The sequence below is a fragment of the Drosophila kikkawai genome, chromosome 3R (genome assembly GCF_030179895.1).
Source record: "Drosophila kikkawai strain 14028-0561.14 chromosome 3R, DkikHiC1v2, whole genome shotgun sequence".
Taxonomy (NCBI): Eukaryota; Metazoa; Arthropoda; class Insecta; order Diptera; family Drosophilidae; genus Drosophila; species Drosophila kikkawai.
In genome coordinates, this window is record NC_091731.1 from 1,103,371 (window position 1) to 1,127,706 (window position 24,336).

General features: G+C 43.9%; 1 protein-coding gene across 5 annotated transcripts in view; it reads left to right on the plus strand.

The window, feature by feature from the left end:
- The window catches only part of nAChRalpha4 (nicotinic acetylcholine receptor alpha4), a 511,483-nt gene that overhangs the window by 14,867 nt on the left and 472,280 nt on the right, over window positions 1–24,336 (plus strand). For 4 of the 5 annotated variants that reach the window (XM_070286891.1, XM_070286893.1, XM_070286892.1 and 1 more), the window contains exon 2: window positions 1,239–1,535. In XM_070286891.1, coding sequence (XP_070142992.1) covers window positions 1,239–1,535 — 297 coding nt within the window. Of the gene's footprint in view, window positions 1–1,238; window positions 1,536–24,336 lie in introns of those variants that run through there. The other variant, XM_070286895.1, reaches the window with a different exon arrangement.

Consider the following 24,336-nt stretch of genomic DNA (forward strand, 5'->3'; position numbering starts at 1 on the left):
AAGGCTTTCAGCCCGGGGCGTCACAATACTAATTCACGTGAGCAGCATTTTGACCTGGTTTTTTGCTTTCAGAGTAACGGATCGGGAACAGACCTTCTTATCTTGGGTGGCGACTATATGGATGAACCTTTTTACTTACCCATCCAAATTTTATACATGATCTTTCATGATTTGTTTTTGCGTTCCACTATGTGAAGAAGAAGGGACCAAATTTGCGTGCTCCGCTTCGTTCTTCAGTGCAGGCACATACCGTTTTTGAGATAAATGAATTGTGGACCTACTTTTCTGATTCAGGGGACAGACTGATGAGGACGTGGCTGAACCTTTTCCCACATCACTCCCCCTTTGTTCATGTTGTGGGCTGCAATCGTAGAAGAAAAATGCAAGCGGTAAATGTGTAAGACCACATACCTTTTTTTGCGACAAGATGAATGCAGTTTATGACCTCTCTCATCCATCTATTTTTAGTGTGCAATCGCTGGAGAGTGTCCTTTATTGGAAAGGCATTACACACAAGTAAACCTTCTTATTAACACTGAAAATGTCGGCTGATGGTGATCTTTTCATCCATCCAATGCATCTCTTCAATGCATTGCGTGTTTGCAAGTGTGCTCATGATTTTCATGACATTTTCAATTAATTAATTCATATGTGTTACCCAACCCTTTCAAGGTGGTGACAGTGACTGATAACCCTTATTTATCTAATTTAAGACCCTAATTAGCGATTAAAAAACCAGAAACTTACATTTTCATACTACTGTCGATTTCACGATTTCTTAATTATTTATTTCAAGAGTATTAAAACTTCGGCTTGCCGATGTTATCTTCCCTTCTTTTTTATGTTATGTTACAAAATAATAAAAAAAGTATCTTTAGTGCGAGTTTGAATTTGAATATTTCTGAATCTGTTTTAGAAGATGCTAAATTCTTTCAAATTTAATTAATTGGAACATTACTTAATGCATGATAGAATTATACAAGGTAGTCCCGTCGGGGCCCTATTGTTCGGGTTTTAGGGCTTATTTTGACAGCTCGTGCTTATTCATTGAGTTATTTCATTCAAACTTTCAGGCTATACCCGCTCACACACACTTTGATAGCCGAACTAGGGCTTATTTTTTCCGACGGGACCACCTTGTATAATTCTATCATGACTTAATGTAACTATGATGGAAAAATAATTTTTTTTTTTTAATATGACAGGTATTAAATATTAATTTACGTTATTTTTTCCAGATATATACGTGCTCTATCATTATACATAACTCATGTTCCCTTAAAATAAAAATCGTTATGAAGTTCATAATTGAGATTATTCGATTATTTGTAAGAAAGCCGTCTTCAGGCGAAACTTTGAGAGCTTGGATCTTATCAGCTCTAATGGTGCATGGAGCAGTGGCTGGAAACCCAGATGCCAAACGATTATATGATGACCTTTTAAGCAACTATAACAAATTGGTTCGTCCAGTGGTTAATACTACGGATGTTCTTAAAGTTTGCATAAAATTAAAACTATCGCAGCTTATAGATGTGGTAAGTGTATAATATGGTAATTACCGTATCAAGCCTAATGTTTAAATGATTTGCAAAAGTCCAACTCTCAACATCACCGTTTATTAAGTTGTTAAGAAATACGACACCAAGCATCGTTTTACGGTTAGCTAGGGAGGGTAATTTAATTAATAGAAGTCTATAAGAATAAGACGGTAGTCTTTCGTCAGCATCCCAGGGTAGCCCACAGAGGGCGAAAGGAAAAAATTCTTTTGTACAGATTCAATACAGTAAATATGGACTTCAAATTGAGGACTCCAGACGCATGAACCTTATTCCAATATAGGGCGTCCTAACGAAGTAAAAAGAGTCTTCGTTATATAAGGGGAATCGAACCTCTTCAACCACCTCTTAATAACACCGAGCATGCTTCTGGCTTTATTAACCATGCATGAAATATTTTCAGAGAACGAACGTTTAGGGTCTAAGCGAAAACCCAAATCGTCAATAAGAGTTATTCTTTCCAGAGAGCTATCATTAAGCTTGAAGTGAAGTTGCCATGTGAAAATTTCATCAGTTTTCATTTGGGGCTATTGAGATGTCGCACTACACTGGTCGCTGGCAGTGTAGACTTCCCCAATCCTCCAACGGTCGTGGCGGGCCAGCGCACTACTAGCGAACGTGAGGTCAATGACCGAACCCGCGCCTGCCCTGCTGAAGGTCTGCCAGGAGCCTTTGTTTAGGAAGAAATTTCCAGCAGCGCGGCCTCTTGAATTCGCTCGGACGAAGCCGTCAGCCGCCTTAATGTTGAGCAACTGCTGGGCAACCACTCCGCATAGCCACAGGGCCGCTTTGCCAGAACGGTCCGTGGCCCATTCTCGTCTGTTTCCTACTTTGTAGGCTCCTTGCTACCAGCCGTCTTGCAAAAGAAACATGATGGCTCCTTGGCACATCTTGCTCCTCTTGTCCCGAATCTCCGCATTTGATGCAGCAGGTACTCCTATCCACCGGGTTTTTGCAGTGGATCGCAATGTCCCCGGTTTCCAGGCACCTGAAGTACCTCGGTGGACCGGATCTTTTCCGGATCCTACAGGTTAACCATCCGATTCGCACTTCGCCACGCTGCATGACAGCATTACCCAATGGGACGGGCAGGCTGCGTCTCTGAGCGGCCACGGCGCATGCTCCGGACTCTCACCCGTTCTACCTCAAAATTTAATTGGCCGGCAATAGCGGCGCAGACCTCTTTCTTCGGGGTGATGGAGTCGATGTTTCGTATTTCCAGAACTAACACTTTCGCGTCCTCCGTCGACGTACGCACATTCGCGGAGTCACCGAGCACCCTCTCGATGATCTCCATCATGGTCGCGGCGCTCTCCATGCTTAACCGCGCTCGTTTTCCAACACTGAAAATGTTTGTGCTGTTAAGCGCGGATGTAATAAGTTCGCTCTGCTGACGTTTAACAACACTAGGATCAGCTGTGCTTACTTTCAGAAAGAAACGCGGGGAAAGTGGCGTGGTGTGAGGAAAAAAGTGAAAAGTGGGGGGGAAGGGCGGAGAGGCGGGAATCTCCCCCTTCGCTTGCCTCGGGTCCCTCCGGTGGAACAAGTGTCCAGGTTAATTGGGCTACCGGGAAAAAAACTGCAGGGGCCAAAATCCGTAAACAAAATGTTTGTGTATTCATTACACCTTTATCTTCTATTTGAACCGAAAAAACTAGATAGAAATTAAGACAAAAAAAATTACATTTTGTTTTGAAGGTCTTAAAAAATAGTAATACTCATTTGTATTACCCCCATTTAAGTTCAAATAGAAGATAATTTCATGCTGAATATTATAATTTTTGATTCACTCCGATATGTTACATAGTTTTTTATGAATAGTGCCCATAGCATAGGTAAAAATGCAAAAATTTAAAACTGAGAAAAAGACGTTTAAAGTTTCTGATGCGCCTATTTTTTAAATAAAAAAAAAAAAAACATTTTTGACAAAACAATTTTGGTTTACACGTATATCCCCCCTTAAGCTATTTGAGAAAGAATAAGTAGTATTAAAAACCTCAGCAAAAAGATCGACGATGGCCTGTAGTGTTGTAGTAGTTTGCTGTAGTGTTATTAAATGAAAGATAGGAAGGATATAAATTGGGTTTACGTTTAGTGTTAACAAAGTTACAAGTTCGGTTCCTGCGTGAATTTAACCCCACAGCGAGTTAAATAATTTGTAAAACACTACGCGTTGAGAACGGTAAAGTTCGACCGAGTGCTAAGATAACTAGAGAGAGCAGTAAGAGAACCGGTACGTTTATAATTATTTTAAAGCCTTGACGTAATATTTTTTTTAATTCTCACTTTGAAAGTAGGATTGTAAGTGTCTTCAGGAAGCTTCAACGTGATGACCAACGAGCTCCAGGTATATTGAAGTCTCCTAAGTTATTAGTTGGTCTCTGTACATGTTGGAAACAGCCTGAATTGCCGAAAGGTGTTTCGAATAAATAGGCTCTTCAGCAGATGGAGGAACGTAAGAACAGGTTTTATAGATAAAACTACATAGAAATGATACACAGATAAATTCAATACCTGTGAGATCATAAATTTGAACCAGTTTGGAAATAAGGCTGGAATCAACGGCAATTAAAACTCCATCTCCTCGCTGGGAAAGACGGTCCAATCTATAAGTTGTGTACTTACCTTGGAACATTTCGGAGCAGAGAATCTTCGGCTTTAATCAGATTTCAGTAAACAGAATCACCTGGGATGTAAATGGAAAGCTATAGTAGTGCCGTTATGTATTGAGAGTGTCCTACCGAAAATAATAAAGGTAAGTCCAATTATATAGGCCACGTAATTCAAAATGTCGGCAAACATCGGTTTTTTATATTCTTAGGTATACCGCGGAACCTGTAGGTGATGGAAAATAATTTTGTATGGGACTTTTATTCAGAAGCACCCAAATATCATGGAAAACTTGAAATGGTTCGTGGAAATTTCACAAAGTTTAATTTTGTGTTCCTGTTCTTTCAGAGTACAACTGCGAGAGCTAGCTGCGTAAGCCTCAAGTATTCTGATATGAAAGTTGGAAGGAGATATTTAGTTATTTGGCAGTGCCGTGACACCTGTGGACGATGTGGTTTGTGACGGCCATGTAGGTCTTACTCTCTTTATTTTCTCTTCATACTCTTTAACTACAGCGTGTTAAGGCCAGAAGTCACCAGAATAAATTATGTCAAAAAGATCGAGGGAGACAGTTATCTTAAGCGATGAGATTAAAATTTTGCACTTTCACATTTTCGGCTTGTTTTTTTGCTTAGTATATGGGCAAGTACATCTTCCGATGCGTGGTCAGAGGCAAGCCGTCAATCAAATATTGTTTTTAGTGGTGGAACAGCGGTAAAGGTCTTTGGTAACGCAGCATTACCAACTTCTGCCGGTGCTCCGGCCTTTTTTTTACCCTGTTCGGTAGATGACATTTTTTTTTTAAGTCAGCGGTGCTCAACAGCGACATTATTATTAAACAGCAGACAGATTAAAACCAACATCGAAGAAAACAGTACAGTATAATAGCGATGTGCAATATATTTTACTTAACGACTAGTGTCTATAATGTATAACTTATAAAATATGGGTACGTGCAATAAATATATATAAAAGGTTTTTTAAGAACAATGAGGCATGTTTAGCTATTTCTTTTAAATTAATTGATGAAAAAATTTTGTTTTCTTAAAGTCGTGGCCTTTGGAATTTTAGTTTGCCTTAGATTTGGCTTTTTCTTTTTGATCAAAAGTAGGAAGTGCCAAAGAGAGCAAAAGAAATCATTTACGATATTCGCCAACTGAGCGGTTTCTTTTGTTCTTTCGGTTCGATTTTATTAGAGCCTGTGCTTGCCATATTCTTTCTTTTTATACCCTTGCAGGGTATTTTAATTTCAGTCAGAAGTTTGCAACGCAGTGAAGAAGACCTTTCCGACCCTATAAAGTATATATATATATATATATATTTGTGTCCGTCCGTCTGTCCATTTCTACGCAAACTAGTCCCTCAGTTTTAAAGCTATCTGAATGAAACTTTGCATATAGTCTTATAGTCTTAGCTTTATACTCTCACTGCTATATATGTCGGAACGGACAGATCGGACGACTATATATCAAATTTTCGATAAATTTTTAGAAAAAAAAATTATAACTTGGCTTTTACTTTTAATATTTTTGCATCATTTTTGACATATAGCTATTTTATATTATTATTATTATTTATTTTTTATTTATTAATAGTATTAAAACTATTGGAACAATGTAATCTCTAATCCTATAATATGTATCGATAGTTTTAGTATGCAGTCTCCAGAAGTATCGAATAAAAACTTCATTCCTTTTCTTGTTTACTCAACCTACCGGACGTGTATTTTCCACTAAAGCAAATATAACACCAATAGGTTATGGGCCCAGGGCTCACACACATACACATGTATGGGCCACGAGTTTTTGAAATTTCGAGAAGTTGCGAAATAGGCTCTTGCATTGCGAGTGCAAGCAGTGTAATTGGAATCGGATCGCTACATACAAACGTTTCAGCATGAGTGCGCTATACCAGATCGACAAACTGGAAGAAAAGAATTATGATTCTTGGCATATACAGATGCGGAGCGTACTGGTACACGCGGAGCTATGGGGCGTGGCGTCAGGCGAGTTAAAGGAAGATGCTGGCGAAAATTTGAATTGGGCAAGCCGAGACAGTAAGGCTCTTGCCATGATTACCCTCAGCGTTAAAACTTCGCAGCTGAGTTACATAAAAACGTGTGAGACATCGTTTGAGGCTTGGACAAAGTTGAAGGAGACACATCGACCGAGTGGGCCAGTCAGGAAAGTATCGCTCTACAAGACGTTGCTGAGTTTAAAAATGGAGGACGGCCAAAATGTTTCCAGTCACTTAAATGCGTTCAGCGAAGTGTTGGATCAGCTATCGTCGGTGGGAATTGACATAGGCGAGGAGCTTCGAGCTATAATCCTACTATCGAGTCTACCCAAGGAGTACGAGAATTTCGTGGTTGCCATCGAGACGCGCGACACACTGCCGGAGTTCGAGGTACTGCGAATCAAGGTCAAAGAAGAGGGAGAGAGAAGATCTCAATCTGGATCGAGCGACATGCGCGCACAGGCTTTTGTGGCAAGCAACACAAAGCCAATTTCTAAAAAGAATTGGAAGAATGTCATATGTTATAACTGTGGCAAGCGTGAACATGTTAAGGCCGAATGTTGGTCAGATGGATCTCAGAAGAATAAGCAGACTCCAATTGTTCAAAAGCAGTGCAGCTTATTGGGAGCCCTAGACGCAGACGGTTTTGGACGCACAAAATAGTGCTTGGATAGCGGAGCTACAAGCCACATGTGTTGTGATGAAAATATGTTTTCAACACTGGAGAAGCACACCGAGTCAATTGGATTGGCAGGAGACGGATTTCTGCAGGCGAAGGGAAAAGGAGTGGTCAAGCTAATCACAGATCGATACACCCTTGTGCTTAGCGACGTACTATTTGTTCCCACGATGAAGGGAAACTTCATGTCCGTAAGTCAAACCGTTTCGAAAGGCAATTTGGTGCACTTTAACGAAAGGCATGCAAAGATTATCCAGAAAGGAGAGTGCATATTTCAAGTAAACAAAATGGGAAACCTATATACATTCGAAGGAAAGTCGAATCAGTGTTTTGCTGCTTCCAGTGCCGATGGGATTTTGTGGCATATGCGATACGGTCACATAAATTATCGAAGCCTGGCTGATATTGTTAAAAAGAAAATGGTTCGTGGAATAGAGAGTTGCAATTTACCAAAGAATACATCTTGTAAAACCTGTATGTTGAGCAAAATACATGTTCAGCCATTTCCACACAAAACTGAAAGCAGAGCTAGTGCGGACCTTTTAGTACAAGATCAATTGGTGGGAATCGATGCTTGCTGACGCAATCTGGCCTAGTGGAGTCCTTATGGGGAGAAGCTATATACACAGCCGTGTATTTGCGGAACAGAGCGCCTATGAACGCGCTGAGAGATATGACGCCGATGGAAGCGTGGAACGGTAAAAAACCATCAATATCTCATTTTAAAGATTTTGGTTCGTTCGCAGTTGCACTGGATAAGGGTCACACAAGGAGCAAATTCCAACAAAAAGGAAAAGAATATCGAATAATCGGATATTCTCGAACAGCCAAAGGCTACAGGCTCTACGACTCTAGCACTGGACAAGTTATCGAAAAGAGGGATGTGCTTTTCGATGAGAGAGCTGATTACGTGTCGAAGGATGGCGGATACGTGTTGTTTGACCTACCACAAGGCGGTGGTGTTTCAGACGGCCAATTGGAGGATGAGAGGGACAACTGCAGCAACGATGGAAGCTCAGATGGCGAAGTCAACCCCAATTTGTACGGATACGGTAATTCCAAGACAAGGTCGGCATAAAAAATGATCACAGCAGCGACGAGTTCATCAGTGCAGACGACGTGGACAGCGGAGAAGATGACAATACCGGAGAGGATGAGAACACCGGAAAGAGGGACAATGCGCAGGATGGAACCAAAGTGGGTCCTGGCAGACCTAAACTAATCCGCACGGGCAAACCTGGACGCCCACGGAAGCAATACAATGTCTTAGGAGCAGCAATCAACAACGACCTGTATATTCCGGTGAGCTACGACGAAGCAATTAGATGTCCAGATTCAGAATTATGGTTGTAGGCAATGAATCGAGAGTACAAGGCTCTTATGAACAACCATACATGGCAGATAGTAGATCTTCCTAAAACAGAACGCGTTATTGGCTGCAAATGGGTTTTCACTGTGAAGAGGGATGCCAACGGACAAGTACAGCGATATAAGGCACGACTAGTAGCCAAGGGTTGCTCGTAGCAGTATGGAATTAATTACTTTGACACTCTCTCACCTGTCTGTCGAATGGAAAGCATTCGTTTCATCCTTGCCCTGGCTGCACAGTTAAAATTATATTTGCACCAGATGGATGTCTGTACAGCTTATCTGAATAGCGATTTATAAGACGTTGTTTACATGAAACAGCCAAGCGGATTTCTAGCCAAAGATCATGCGGACGGCGTGCTCTTGCTAAAGAAGGCAATATATGGCCTTAAACAGTCTGGCAGAGAATGGAACTCTAAATTGGATGGAGTTCTGCGTAGCATTGGCTTTAATCCATGTAAAAACGAGCCTTGTTTATACTTGAACAGAAGTGGACCGCATCTCGCACTTATTCTTGTATACGTCGACGACCTGATCATAGCTTGCCAAGATAAAAGTGATCTCATGAGCATCAAAAGCAAAATAGCTCAATCTTTCGAATGTGTTGATCACGGATAGTTGCACCTGTTTCTTGGTATGGAGTTTCAACGATAAGGTGAACTAGGCGAGATAATACTGAGTCAAAGCCAATATATTGAGAATCTGCTTCAGCGGCACGGCATTAAGGAGTGTAGAGCAGCTGCAACTCCACTGGATGCAGGATTCCAGATCACATGCGACAAAGAGGGATGCGAAAATGTCAACGAGAAGGCATATCAAGCGGTCATAGGTGAACTGATGTGGTTGGCGCTTTCATCAAGGCCAGACATTCTACATTCTGTATCTAAACTGGCGCACCGCAACAAGAATCCCCACACTGAGCATTGGACAGGAGTAAAACACATACTCAGATATTTGGCATCGACAAAAGACCTAAAATTGCAATACAAGATTTGCAATGAGCCTTTAAGTGGATATGTGGATGCTGACTGGGGAGGCGACAAAACAGATAGGAAGTCATACACAGGATACCTTTTCTATCTAGCTGGAGGACCGATATCCTGGAAATCTGAAAAGCAACGCAGCGTAGCCCTCAGTAGGACGGAAGCAGAATACATGGCGTTATCACAAAACACTCAAAACAACAACACAATGAGTTCGATGGCAAAGCGATCCAGGAAGGAGACTCAGCTCGACCAGGACGGATCCCGGCCCTCAGATGCCCAGTTGCTGCAGAAATTCGACCTGAAATTCGCAGACCTAAAGGAGAGTCTGACTGGCTTCCTGGAGAAGAAACTTCAACCGATGACCGAGAAATACGACCAGCTATGCCAGCTGGTGGCCAAACTGGAGAACGAGGTGAGAGAGATGGGCGCGTTGAAGCAGCGGGTCTCGGAGCTGGAGAAGAAGCTAGCGGATACCCAAAGCGATAAACGCGTCGAGGCGCTCGAGGCCAGGCTAGTGGCAACTTGTAATGCGCAGGCAGAGGCAGAAATCGCATGCGACTTGCGCTGGCATGGAGTCCCACAAACGGATGGGGAGAACCTGAGGGCACTTTTCCACGCACTCTGCTTCTCACTTGAGCTAACTCCTCCGCCCAAAATACGAAATATTTTTCGCGTGCGACCAAAACAACCCGCACATTCTATAGTTGATCCGATCATAATTATAAAGTTGGACCACGTGAGCGATAAAGCGATGCTCTTACGTGCAGTGGCTGCATTCCGGCGAAATAATAAAACGCAACTAAGCTTAAAGCTTATAGGCCTAGACTCGCCAGCGTTTATCTACATAAACGAGCAGCTGACGAAACCGAAATATGAAATATTCAAACGAGCAATGCATCTCAAACGGATAAAGCGCTTATCAGCTGTTTTCACTCGGCGAGGGGAGATATTCGTGAAGGAACGAGTAGGTGCAGAGGCTAGGTGCTTGCAGAGCTTTGGCGATCTGGATCATCTGGAGTTGGAGATGGGGCTCGGTAATGAGTCCCTTACTTTAGAAGTTTCAAGTGTTGGAGCTTTACAAAATAGTTCTTTTCGCGCCTAAACGTAGTTTAAAATGCATTTTTTATTTAAAAAGTTTAGTAATATTTAAAAACAGTCGCTGTAATAGGAAGCTTATATTTATTGTGGGAGTCTTTAAATTTAGAATAATTCTTGATAAAATGCTAATAATTTTAAAATTTATTAATATAACATGGAAGACAACATAAATCAAAATAGTCAAAATAGCCGCGCGTTACTGCGCATTCTTGGAAAGCAGAGATCTGGTCTAAAAATCTGTCATATAAATGCTCAAAGCCTGACTAAAAAAATTGAAGAATTTAGGTATCTCTTTATCGACTCAGAAATAGATGTTATATGTATATCTGAAACATGGTTTGTCCCGAATATTTGTGATGTCTTAGTTGAATGTGACGGCTTTAACTTGTATCGTTCTGATCGTGAAAGTCATGGTGGAGGGGTTGCAATGTATGTGAACAAAAAATTGAAGTCCAAATTTGTATGTAAACATCCTGCTTGTAGTTCTGTGGAATATTTATTTGTAGAAATTAAATATAAGTTACAACACACTGCAAAAATGCTGATTGGGTGCGCCTATCGGCCTAATTGTCGGACCAACTATGACAACATTACAAGTATCCTAGCTGATTTGTCAACAAAATATGCAGATGTTATTCTTGCAGGTGACTTTAATAGTGATTTAATAAGAGAATCACATCTTACAAATAATATGGAGTCGCTAGGGTTAAATGTAGTAAACACTACTTCCCCTACGCATTTTTGCAACACTCGCAGCTCATTACTAGATGTGTTCTTTGTGACTAATACTGACAAAGTAGCTTTATATGACCAGCTAATCGTCCCGTCTTTTTCGAAACATGACCTCATCTTTCTGACATACGCAATTGACCTTCTATATCATGACAATACCATAGTCTTTAGGGACTTTAGAAATATAAATTATGAACATTTAAATGAAACCTTTAACTGCTGTAATTGGGATGGCCTATATTTACTCGCAGAAGTTGACGATCAAGTAAAGTACTTTCAGGATAATATACTTAACTTGTATAACAGCTGCGTTCCGGTTCGTAGAAAAATAATTCGTGCAACGGAGAAACCATGGTTTCATAATGGCATTCGGAATGCGATCAATGAACGCGACAAAGCTTTCAAAAAGTGGAAGAGGTATAGGACATCACATGAATACAGGAAATTTAGTTTGCTGAGACAATCTGTAACTAAGCTCATTGACATTGCTAAAAGCAGCTACTATTCCCGTAAATTTGAAAGAACATCTTCTACTCAAGAAACATGGAAAACAATAAAAAGTTTGGGAATAGGAAAATCCAAAGGGAGGGTGGAACAGGACATAGATGTGAATGAACTAAATAAACAATTTATAAAATGCTCAGTACCTGAAGTTCTTGACAATCAATACTTACAACTTGCACCTGAAATCGTCTGTGATAATAGGTTTAGGTTTGTGACTGTTAATCAATGTGATATTCTACAGACTATACTTGACATTAAGAGTGATGCGACTGGACTTGACGACATTAATCCGAAATTTATCAAAATTTTGTTACCTAGGATTCTGCCTTATTTAACTCATATATTAAATAAAGCATTAACAACCTCGACTTTTCCTGACTGCTGGAAAACGGCCAAGATTATTCCGATTCCAAAATCAAATACTGACTACAGACCTATATCGATCCTGCCGTACCTTTCTAAAATATTAGAAAATATAATGGCAAAACAAATAAATAAATTTCTCACTGACAATGAAATGCTAAATAATAATCAGTCAGGATTTAGGAAAGGTCGAAGCTGTACTACAGCTATATTAAAGATTACTGACGACATAAGGAAACAAATGGACGATAACAATGTCACATTTTTAGTTTTACTGGACTATAGCAAGGCTTTTGACACTGTAAACCATAATATTCTATGTTCAAAGTTACGTAATATGTTCCATTTTTCAAAAACTTCTGTTAAGCTTGTGTCTTCGTACTTAAATAATCGTCGTCAATCAGTTGTTCTATCTAATGTATCGTCGGAATTTGGAAATGTCACTCGTGGTGTCCCCCAAGGTTCAGTACTTGGTCCACTGTTGTTTACACTGTATGCTAATGACCTACCATCTGTGTTGTCAGAATGTAATGTGCATCTGTATGCCGATGATGTCCAAATGCATGTGAGTCGTCCTTTAAATAGAATAAGTGAATGTATTGATGTATGTATCCGTGAACTTGCTCGAGTAAATGAATGGGCAATCAAAAATGGACTAGGCATTAACCCAAATAAATCTAAGTGCCTCGTAATAAGCAGAAAAAAAATAAAGCTAGACAATATCGAACCTCTTCACATTAATAACAGTCCATTAGAGTATGTCGAAAAAGCCGTAAATCTTGGATTTACATTCAACAGGACTCTTACATGGAACGATCACATCGCAAAGGCAATAGGAAAAGTATTTGGAATGCTGAGAGCATTGTCTGTGACTAAGGGTTGCCTGCCTATAAATGTTCGTATGTTAGTAGCAAAAACATGTTTAGTTCCGTGTTTATTTTATGGTGTAGAAGTTTTTTCAAATTGTGACTCGATTAGCCAAAATAAAATAAAAATAGTATATAATAGCATCGCAAGATATATATTTAATTTGGCACGAATGGAACATGTGTCGGCTTATGCCTATAAAATTTTTGACGTAGAACTTAGCGGATGGATAAAGATGAGAATATTGACATTTCTTCACAAATTAATATATAAGAAAGAACCAGCATACCTATTTGAAAAATTAACATTTACTGCGTCTAGAAGACTAAACAATCTAATTTGTATAAGGCCCAGATCCCTGACATCCGAGAGACAATTTTTTATTAATGCTATTAGATTATGGAATCAGCTACCCAACAACATTAAAAACATTAGCAATGCTACGCAATTCAAAGAAAAGGTACTCTCACAGTTTAAATAAGTCCCATAAATTAAATTAAATTACAGCGACTTAGGAATAGGATTAGGATTAAGTTAAATTAACTACAAAATATACTAAATAATAATAATAATAATAAACTTTAAATTGTTAGATTAAGAATATCATATGCACAAATTTTGTTTAGATTTAAGCTTTATGACAGTATGTATTGTAACCCTTTGTGACTAGCGCTCTAATTTATAAGTTTTACACTTGTAGCGTTAGGAAGGCAAATAAAATCAAATCAAATCAAAAAATCAAATCATCCGCATGCAAGGAGGCGATTTCAATAAGAAGACTTATATTGGAAATCGGTTGCGGCGAGTCTGAAACATTAACAGTTATGCATACCGACAATTTAAGCGCTCAACAATTGGCTATGAATCCTTTACATCACTCGAGGTCGAAACACATCGACATCACTTTGTGAGAGATGTAATTAAGGAAGGGCAAATTATGTTAAAGTATCTATCAACAAACCAGATGATTGCAGACATATTAACGAAGAACCTTCAGAAACAAAAGCATTGTGAGCTTACTAAAAAGTTAAGTTTGTATTAAAATTATGATATGTAAGCTTACATTGAGGAAGGGTATTAAAACTATTGGAACAATGTAATCTCTAATCCTATAATATGTATCGATAGTTTTAGTATGCAGTCTCCAGAAGTATCGAATAAAAACTTCATTCCTTTTCTTGTTTACTCAACCTACCGGACGTGTGTTTTCCACTAAAGCAAATATAACACCAATAAATAGGAAACAAATGTTAACTTTGTTGTTTTTCAACGTATTTTCATATACTCTGAGATATGATTTTTTTTTTGTAATTTTAGAATTTTGGTAAAAATTCATAAAAATCGGACAACTATATCATATAGCTGCCATAGGAGCGATCGGTAGATGTAGAGAAAATGTAAAGCTGGGAATGTATAACTGTAACTGTCAAATTGTAAACATAATAAGTATATGTAAACTGTAATGTAACTCTGTTTTGTGTGTGTTTTCAGCATTATAATTTATAATATAAATATCAAAACCAATAGGCAAGGGTATACAAAGCTTCGGTATGCCGAAGTTAGCTTCCTTTCTTGTTTTTACTTTATGTTACGCCAATTATTTTAACCAAAAAAAAAAAAAAACATTTAACTGGGTCCGATTTCAAATATTTTTTTTTTTTTGGTTTGTTTAAATATCCGGGTCACACTTAATAATTAAATTTAAAAAGATTGCTGATTCAAAAATGTATGCACAAGCTTATAAAACGCTCACCAATTTTTCTACAGCAGCGATGGGCACGCCGTGGCTCAAATTGCTCACGCTGCTCAAACCGTTATCTTTTTTCGGAGGCGCCAGCATGTCGCACAATTGCAGACGCACAAGTGCAGTGCTCGCGATCAGCGAACCGTGAAGATTTACAAAAACAACCACACTGACCTTTGGCGCAGGTAGCGAGGACATCCCCGCGATCCAGAGTTTGCAACAACAAAACACAAGCGACCGAACTCGCACATCGTCCCAAAAACAAGAACAATTTTAAAGGGAACTGTGCGGCTAGCGTTGACTTCTGCACTAAAGAAAAAAGTTTGGATTTCTTTTGCAGTCGTTTTTCTTAGGCGGACATAAATGCACGCAAAAATGGCTGTAGATATTGATCTACTCAAAAAGTTTTTGTCAGTGTATTTTCTCGGCTCGCACATTCTGTGTGTCGCGTGGGTGCGACGCTTCGCAACTCTGGGGGTTGTTGTTGTTTTTTTTTTTTCAGCGAGCTGCTGCTCAAACCGTTAGATCTCGTGCCCATCGCTGTTCTACAGCATCCGACGAAGAAAGCTCTTTATTCAAGGATACCTGCAAATTGCTGCTGAATAAAAAAAAATATATTTTTCACTTTCACTTTTCAGAAAGTTTCTTTTCTCACTGGGCAACACAAATCACGTCGCAATTTTGGAAGCTAACAAAATTGTTTTTCTTGGACCAACTTCGACCATTAAACAAAATACACTTAAAAAATACCTTAAATAAAAATAATTAATAAATGATACAAAAATTAATTTGTGCAGACAATAATTCCGCCACTTTCGGGTCTTCTCTTCTAAGTTTCTTTCCTTTTTTCGCTATTTAAAAAAATATCGTATCGATGATATATTTTTTTATCCAAAAATATTATTGTTGGGTCAAAACCCAAATAGTACATTTAATTATATTCAAATTCCGCGCCTTATGACTGTTAGCTAACATTACATCTGTTATACGGATGCTGCCAACTCGTATGATCGAATGAGTGGCAGAGAGAATATGAAATAGTGTGAAAAAGGGAAGTTGTACCGCCGAATAGAAAAGTTGAAGTTGAGGAGAACTGAAACACGAATTATCATTAAAGTTATATAATTAACTTAACACCATCCGACTTATTATTTTATACTCAAGAATAAAGCTCTTGTTTCAACATTTTGGCGACCGTGACAGGACTAGTGCTAGTTTTTTGTCTAATTTTGTGATGATTAAGTTAAGTTTTCCGCCATCTTTTAACTTGACCAAGTTTCGCACGCGCTATTACGATTTTGCCCTGTCGGTTTACCCAGCGACCGCCTTACACTGTCGCTCGCACATCTGCACACCCACTTGGCGCAGCTTTGTGCATACACCGGAGCCTCTGCCGGTTACATAACCTCACGCTGCAGCAGTCTTTGCCACTGTTCGCGGTCGTTGTGGATCAACATATAGCCTGGACATCGTTGGAGTGGACACACCATCCTCCAATCCTCACAGTCATAGTTGAAGTCGACGTCTCGGTCTTTCATCTATAGATCTTCTTAGCGGAGCACCTTCAGCTACATAACCTCAATCATCCCCAGCACATTTTTCGTAAAATTGGAGTGATTCTGCATGGTCACGAGTACTATTTTCAGATGAGTCCAAATTCAACCTTGTTGGACCCGATGGCTCCTGCTAGGTGCGCCGTAGAAAGGGTGATGGATTTTTGGAAAAGTGCTGTGTAGCCACCGTTGAACATTCACCATACATTATGATATGGGGATGCATATACAAATATAAATGTGAAGCAATTTTAATGATGCAAGGTATGGTCAACGCAGAAAAATATAAAGACATTATTTTAAGTGGAGTTGTGCCCAGCATTTCCGGATGATTCTGCCCCTTGCCATCGAACACGATCTGTGAGTAATTCAATGTCCTGTTGTTATTAAAACAACTTATTCAATTACTGTTGACATTTTTCTAACAATAGATATGAAATTTGAAGGATGAATTGGGCATTAAGTCCTTAGACTGGCCCGGAAACAGCCCCGACCTCAACCCAATTAAGAATGTCTGGGCCCATATGAGCTCAAAAATAAAAAAGCGGAAGCCAAAAACAATGGCAGAGTTAAGGCAAACTATAGAAAAAGTATGGTTAGAGGAGATAACAGCAGAATATTTGAAGGCTTTATACGATTCGATGCCCAATAGGGTAAAATGCGTAATTAAGGCCAAAGGGGGTACTACAAAGTATTAATTTAAATTTATAAAATAGATTTTACCTTGAAATACCGGAAAGTTTATATTATTTTTTAGTAAATTAAGTATAACTTTGGAAAAAAATTTTTTTTGTTGAATTTTTAAGTTATTATAATTAATATTAATTTTTTCATTTTCATTGGGCATAATACTTGAAGTGTTAAAATAATGTGTATCTTAAAAAGGCATTAGATCTAAATAAAACACTGGCTTAAAATAAAAATTTGAATGCACTTTTGTTTAAAATTGTTCCATTAATATATACAATATACATTTGAAGAAACCCCAGGCAAGAAAAGTTTGAAGTGCATGAATATTCAGAGTGCGGCATTTATGTTGGCACTGGGTGTAAATCTCAGCGAACGAGTGCTTACGCGTATGAACAAATCAGTGGAACCTTACTTGAATTTATCTCCGTTGGAACTTCCCTGTAGTACTGGAGGTGGCGATCGGCCTTGCGTAGTTGCTTACTTCGTCGGTTACTATATGCGTACTTACTATACTGACCCTACGGTAAACGAGCTGCGAACCAGCTACTAGCTGGATTCTAAAAATTTGGTGAGAACAGCAAATCTATTTTTAGCTCAGAGAGAGATACATATATTTTTGCTCTTTCCTTCAAATTGTATGTATTCGGGTTCCCGACATTAGCTTTTGATTTGACTCAGTGGCCCAGTTGGTAAGCAGACGGTCTGTGATTTCTGAAACATGGGTTCGGAGCCCGACCGGGAACTAGGAAAAGTAAGTTTAAGTGGCTTTTAATAAGATTTATACATTAATATAAGTAATTTAATAACCGACCTAAGCCTCGAAAATCATGCCCACTTGGGATTGATTTTGAGCACTACTTTATCCCGGATTTTTTTTTTTGTCTACTTACATTACCGACCATTCCATGGGGTCCCATGTAAGTACTTACATTACTGACCATTCCATTGGGTCTCATGTAAGTACTTACATTACTGACCATTCCATGGGGTCCCTTGTAAGTACTTACATTACCGACCATTCCATGGGGTCCCATGTAAGTACTTACATTACCAACCATTCTATGGGGTCCCATGTAAGTACTTACATTTCCGACCATTCCATTGGGTCCCATATAAGTACTTACATTACCGACCATTCCATGGGGCACTATTTCACTAGTTCCTGGGTAAACGACACGGTGGCGATTGACCCTATTTCCGGACATTTCATACAAAAACGTAAATGAAAGATCGCATTGCTTGGGGTCGATGGGTAAGTAGTGGGGGTCTGCTGGTAAGCACTTATTTCACCAGCTACGAACTAGCGCGCAGTACTACAGGGTAGTTACTACTTGTAGGCAGTCGTCAACAATTACATGAAATAGAATCTTCAGGCTGAATTTAGAAATCTGTACTTTTGCCAAACTTAGCATATTGCTCTTAACCGCATTCAGCTCCCAAATCAAAGAATAATTGGAAAGGGCTCACCCGATACTGTCACTGTAAGCCCCTAGGTTGAATCATCGCACACAAATCAACTCGCTTCTATTTGTAATTGTTGTTCCTGCTCACGGCCGCTAATACTTCACTCGTGCACACAGATTCAATATGACCGCTGTTGTCACGCGCTTCAATGTTACTCCAGCTCTCTGTATTTAAGCCATAGCTCCGCCAGCGTGCTGCTGTTGTCCTCTACTTTTCCCAACAATGATGACAAAAATGTCGTTTCACTTGCGACTGTCTGGTGCAACACGCGACTAGTGTATTCACTATTTTATATTGTAATTTTGCGCATATTATTTTCCAACGAGTGCGAGAACAAACGAGACTACTATCTCCTCGTCGCTTAACGACATCCAATATCGACCGTAAATTACTATATCAGAATGTCCGCGGGGCTGTGGTGAATCCCACTTCTGATGTCAGAGAAACAGTTATTTCGTTTAGCCATAGTCAAGCTAGCAAGTACTGTTCGCCTGCGCAGTCTCAAATTGAATGTCGTGTAACGAATCTCTCCGGCCGGTATAGATCCCAGTCGTGACCAGGGATCCTCTTCAAGAAATTTATTTAGAGGGGACGGAAATATTTGTAGGAATTTATTATAACAGCGTGTGGGACCCGGGTTGCGAATTTACGCGCACTAAATTCCGCGCTGCTTGTATCGACTCGTCGATCTGCTTGATCGGTCGGTCCCTGACACAAAGCTGCTTGTCGCGAACTGCTTTCAGGCCCTGCTTGCACCCACTGCTTGTCTGCACTGCTCTCGCGGATGCGCGGAGTGGCAACTCCGGCGGACTCCTGGCGGAATTGGCTTGATCTCGCCCAGAATTCGGGTGACGTGGGTCGGGGAAATGGTCAGGGCGTCAGAGAGGCGTTAGCTAGCTCGGGTTGGGCGCGGAGACTAGTTACGGGTGGACCAGGCAGAGTTTCACTGGTCCCCGTGGTGCTGCACGAGGCGCGGAATGGCCAGTGCAGGCGTGGCGGCAGCGTGTGTCGAAGTGTCCCTAATCTAGGAGTGGATACTGGGGCGGGTGCACTCGTAGTCACGGCGGTGCATGAGAAGCCAGCGTTAGGGTGTGGTGCTGCGGCTACGGGCACAAGGAGGGGTCCCTAGCGGGGCGAGGGCAGAGGAGCATGTGTCCTCCAGTCGCGGCGGCACGTTGAGCACGGAAGGAGCCTGTGCTGGCGTGGCGCTGCGGCTGCAGGTATGACAGAGGGTTCCTCAACTGTGCGTGGACGGAGGAGTATGTGTACTCCAGTCGCGGCGGCGCGCTGTGCACGGAAGAGCCGGTGCTGGCGTGACGCTACGACTGCAGTTGCGACAGAGGATTTCTAAGCTGGGCGTGGGCGGAGGAGCAGGTGTCCTCCAGTCGTGGCGGCACGCTGTGCACGGAATGAGCCTGTGCTGGCGTGACACTGCGGCCGTAGGCACGGGAAAGGATTCCTAACTGAGCGAGGGCAGAGGAGCAGGTGTCCTCCAGTCGCGGCGGCACGCTGGGCACGGAAAGAGCCTGTGCTGGCGTGACGCTGCGGCGGGGAGCACGGGAGAGGATTCCTAGCGGCGCGGGGCAGAGGAGCAGGTGATCTCCAGTCGCGGCGGCACGCTGGGCACGGAAAGAGCCTGTGCTGGCGTGACGCTGCGGCGGGGAGCACGGGAGAGGGTTCCTAGCGGCGCGGGGCAGAGGAGTAGGTGTCCTCCAGTCGCGGCGGCACGCTGTGCACGGAATGAGCCTGTGCTGGCGTGACGCTGCGGCGGGGAGCTCGGGAGAGGATCGATGGGAGGCTGGATGGCCGTAAAAAAACATGTGCGAATGGAAATGCCGAAACGCAGTATTTTGGGGCCGTCAGCGGGACAGAGATCGGGGAACCTGAAAACCGTGACCAACACTACCAAGAAAATACTACTACGGGTAGGTTCGATTGTTAGTTTATTGATTATTGTGTTATCTATGTGTGAGTCCTACTACTGCCTTACAGAATTGACTCCTGTAACTTACAAATCTAGCCCACGTGTCTGTGGGCGTGTGGCTGCCGATCGCGGTCGTTGTCTGGCAAAATTTATCTGCGCGAATGCGTGGGCTCTTGTAGCCGATGTCTCTGCGTGGTCGCGTACGTCGCGGTCGTTACCAGGGACTCGATGCACTTTGATTTCTTGACTCGGTCGCGGAGGCGCGGCGATGGGCACGTCTGCCTCGGTGCAAAGTTTCGACGGAAGAGAGCGAATGCCGGAAGACGCGAGCTGTCATAGCTTTTGAGTGAACCGGTGGTTCGAACCGGTTCACCGAGAACGGATCTGGTTCGACTAGTTCGACTAGTCGATAAAGTACCCGTTTCAGCGATCTCTGAGGTGCTGAACTTAGCTTATTCGTTAGCTTAATTATCCCTATTTAAATATACTCCAAGGTTGTCTTGCTTACGGCTCCGGTGCCAACTAAAAGATTTAATGATTGAACGTGGCTTCAGTGCCGTCTTAAGATGTATGCTTATAATATGGCTATAATATGGGGGGAAGTATTTATATATACTTAATGTCTAGAACTTAGTTTTATATGAGAGGTTGTGCGCCGAGGAATAGAGGCGTCACACTCCCTCCCTACTCCGCCGAACCAAAACGAATCTGGACCTCTCCTGACGTCTTCATTGTAATTTGGTAGGGGCCTTCCAGCGTGCGGACGCGGAAGCGCTGACGGCAGTAACGTGCGGCATAGCTCCGGCGCTCTATCTCCTGCCAGACCGCCAGTGGAACTCGTTGGTCGTGCGTATTAGTCCACCACGCGGCTGGTATGGCGACTCGCTCAGGCACTGGGTCGTCGGTGGTGAAGTCATCCTCGAAGTCATAACTCTTGTAGAAGCCCTTCTACTCCCGGCTCGAGCTCCTCCATCAGCACGTCCAGCGTGCCCGGAGAGAGGTCGAACCCTCGATCTCCGCAGCCGACAGCGGGGGTGGCTGGGGGAGTGACCTCCTCGTTGATCGTGGAACGGCCATGGCTCGCTGCTCGGCCGTTGGTCTCGGCAGCGTTGGGCGGCGCGTTCCTTGCGGTGGCTATCCCGCGGCGGTGGGCCAAGGATCGATGGTTTGGCACGGCAATGTTCGGCGGTGGTCGTGGTTGCGCCTCTTTGCGGCGGAATTTTTGTCCCGTCTCCGTTTCGCTATCACTGCTTTCAGACTCCCACTGCATCGCCTTCCCGGTGGGCTGGTAGCCCTGCTCGGTGGTCTCGTTAGCGGTGGGAATTGAGCCTCGGCTTGAGGATGCTAGCGGGGCGTTGTCATCTGCCTGGTTGGTGATGTGGAGCGTTTGCTGGCTGGTTGACGCCAGTGGGGTGTTGTCGTAAGTCCGGTTAAGGCGGAGCGCTTGCTGGCTCGTAGACGCCAGTGGAGCGTTGTCATCCGCTTGGTGGATGAGGTGGAGCGCTTGCTTGCTCGTTGACGCCAGTGGGGCGTTGTCATCCGCTTGGTTGATGAGGTGGAGCGCTTGCTTGCTCGTTGACGCCAGTGGGGCGTTGTCATCCGCTTGGTTGATGAGGTGGAGCGCTTGCTTGCTCGTTGACGCCAGTGGGGCGTTGTCACCTGCCCGGTCGCCGGGGAAGATGGGTAGGGCCGCATCTTCCCCCAGTGCTGGCGACGGCGGGCGGACCTTGGGTGCGTTCCCCAAGTCCATTTCCCAGTCCTCGTCCGGGGCCATTATGCATAGCCTCTCCGGTGACGGGGGAAAGGTGATGATCGGGTCGGGAGTCGGCCGGAAGGGTGCCTCGATGAGGGTGGAGGTGTAACGGGCGTGGATTAGTTGGATCCACGATCCCCGCCAGAAGCCGTACCGTTCCTCTCCTTCCCATCGGTAGTGTGCTGCCGAGGGGGCACCATCGTCTGGCGCGCTATCGCTGCTAATCGTTTGCGCGTCGTCGTTGCCCTGCTCGCTGGCTTCCGCCCCGTGGTATCCGGGGTACGGAGGGGTGGCGTCGCTGTCGGTGACATCCTCCAGCATGTAGTCCTCGTCGCGTGCCGGGGCAGCCGGACTGGGGGATCGAGAGTCTCCCTCCTCGTCGTCGTCCTCGTCTGACTCCGGGTCCTGCTGGCGAGGGCTGCACGGACTGTAACGCCCTTCAGGTGGTGGAGCAGCAGCGGTCGGGTCTGGGTATCCTGGAGCGGGGCGCGGGTTGTGAAACCACCGCGAGTGACCCGGCGCGTCTGGATTTGGCGGGCCCGGGTTGTAAAACCATCGGGAGTGGCCCGGCGCATCCGGGTTGTGATAACCTTGGTAGGGTCCCGACGGCGGAGCTTGAGAGCATGGGATCCTGCGCCCAGTCCTGTCCGTGTAAAACGGGGAGATCGAGCGGCCCGAGGATCGTGGGGGCGTTGGTGGCGCAGCGCGCCGTGGTGGCGAGGCTGGGGGAGACTCGTCCGAAGACTCGGACATCGGGCGCGGCGTGGCCCGGCGCGGTGGCCCCCGCATCGGGGGCGACGGGGCTCGGGTAGGGCCTCGAGTCTGTCGGATCCCGGTTGGGCAGGCTCTTGTGGGTCTGCCGGCGTAATATGTGCCAGGGCGCATCCGGGGGTCTCGGGCGGTCGCAGGTCTGTCGGAGGCTCCATTGGGAGCCGTGTTCTCCTCATCGCTGGAGTCTACTAGGATGGGCTCCATCCTGGGTGATTCGTGGCACGCGCGTAGATACGTCTATGGGAGAAAGAGAACTATCCAAACTTAAGCTAACTGATACTTAAGTGTTAATGTCCTAACGGGCAGTAGTAGGCAAAGTTCTAAGGTTAATCTAATTGCTAACAATGGTCTTAGGGTTAGAAAAACTTAGTGGGCTACTTAAATTCACCCCTCGCTGATATCGTGGTCGGGTGACCGTGGCTTGTCGGACCCGGGTTGAACACCGGCGTTGTCCTCCGACATGGCGTCGTCGTCAGTGTCTGCATCACCTGTGGGAAGAGAAGAATGGAACTCTTTTAAGTCGGCGATATTGGCAAGGCGGCCCTTTCTTTTCCCGGGCAAACGGATTCGGGCTATGCTTGGGGACGGAAGGGCGACCACTTTGTATGGCCCGTCGAACTTGGGCGCGAGTTTGGCAGCGAACCCGTCCACTGCTTTGGATAGGTGATGTTGGCGCACGAGGACCAGGGAGCCGATGGTGGGTCTCCATGCTCGACGCCTGAGGTCGTACTGCCGTCCTTGGTCGCGGCTGGCCTTCTGGATGTTTGTATGGACGATCTGGAAAATTTCCTTCAGTCGTTCAGCTCGGTCGGCAGGTGTCTCCGGAGCGACGCCTGCTCCCGGTGTCACTTGATCGTACCATGAGCCTGGTAACCGCGGCTCTCGCGCCTGTAGCAGGAAATCCGGGCTGTACCCTGTGGTCTCCGAAACGCTGGTATTGATGGCGAGACTCAGCTCAGGTATCAGCTGATCCCACGTATTTTGATCGCTGCCGACGTACTGAGAGATCATGGTCTTGACCGTGCGGTTCGCTCGCTCCGTGGGGTTCTCGCGTGGACAATAGGGGGCCGTGTATTGGAGTTCTACGCCCATCTCCTTAAGGAATCCTCTGAAGGCCTTGCTGGTGAATTGGGTGCCATTGTCGCACACCAGTTTCTTTGGGGCTCCAAACCTCCCAATGATTCTTTCGCGGAACGCCTGTATCAGCGTGGTGGTGGTGGCTTTTCGTAATGGGACTAATTCCACCCACTTGGTGAAACTATCGAAGAAGACCAGCAGCATTGTGTTTCCTGCCTTGGAGCGCGGTAGTGGTCCCACGAAATCTGCACATACGATGCCAAAGGGTTCATCGACCTGCCTCGCTAGCATCCTTCCTGCTTGTGCCTTTTGCTCTGCCTTATATTTCTGGCAGAGGACGCATTGACGGACGTATTGTTTCACGTCGCGGAACATTCCGGGCCAGTAATATTTTTGTGAGATCCGCAGAATCGTCTTCCGGATGCCCAGGTGGCCAGCCGTGGGCGCGTCGTGGCATTCTTGGAGAATCCGTGCTCGATGCTCAGCCGCAACGCAGAGCTTCCAAGGGATGGTCGTCTGGGCGGTGTCCGAGGTGTCGGTACAGCTCTCCGTTCTCGATGACATAGTCGGGAAATCTCTGG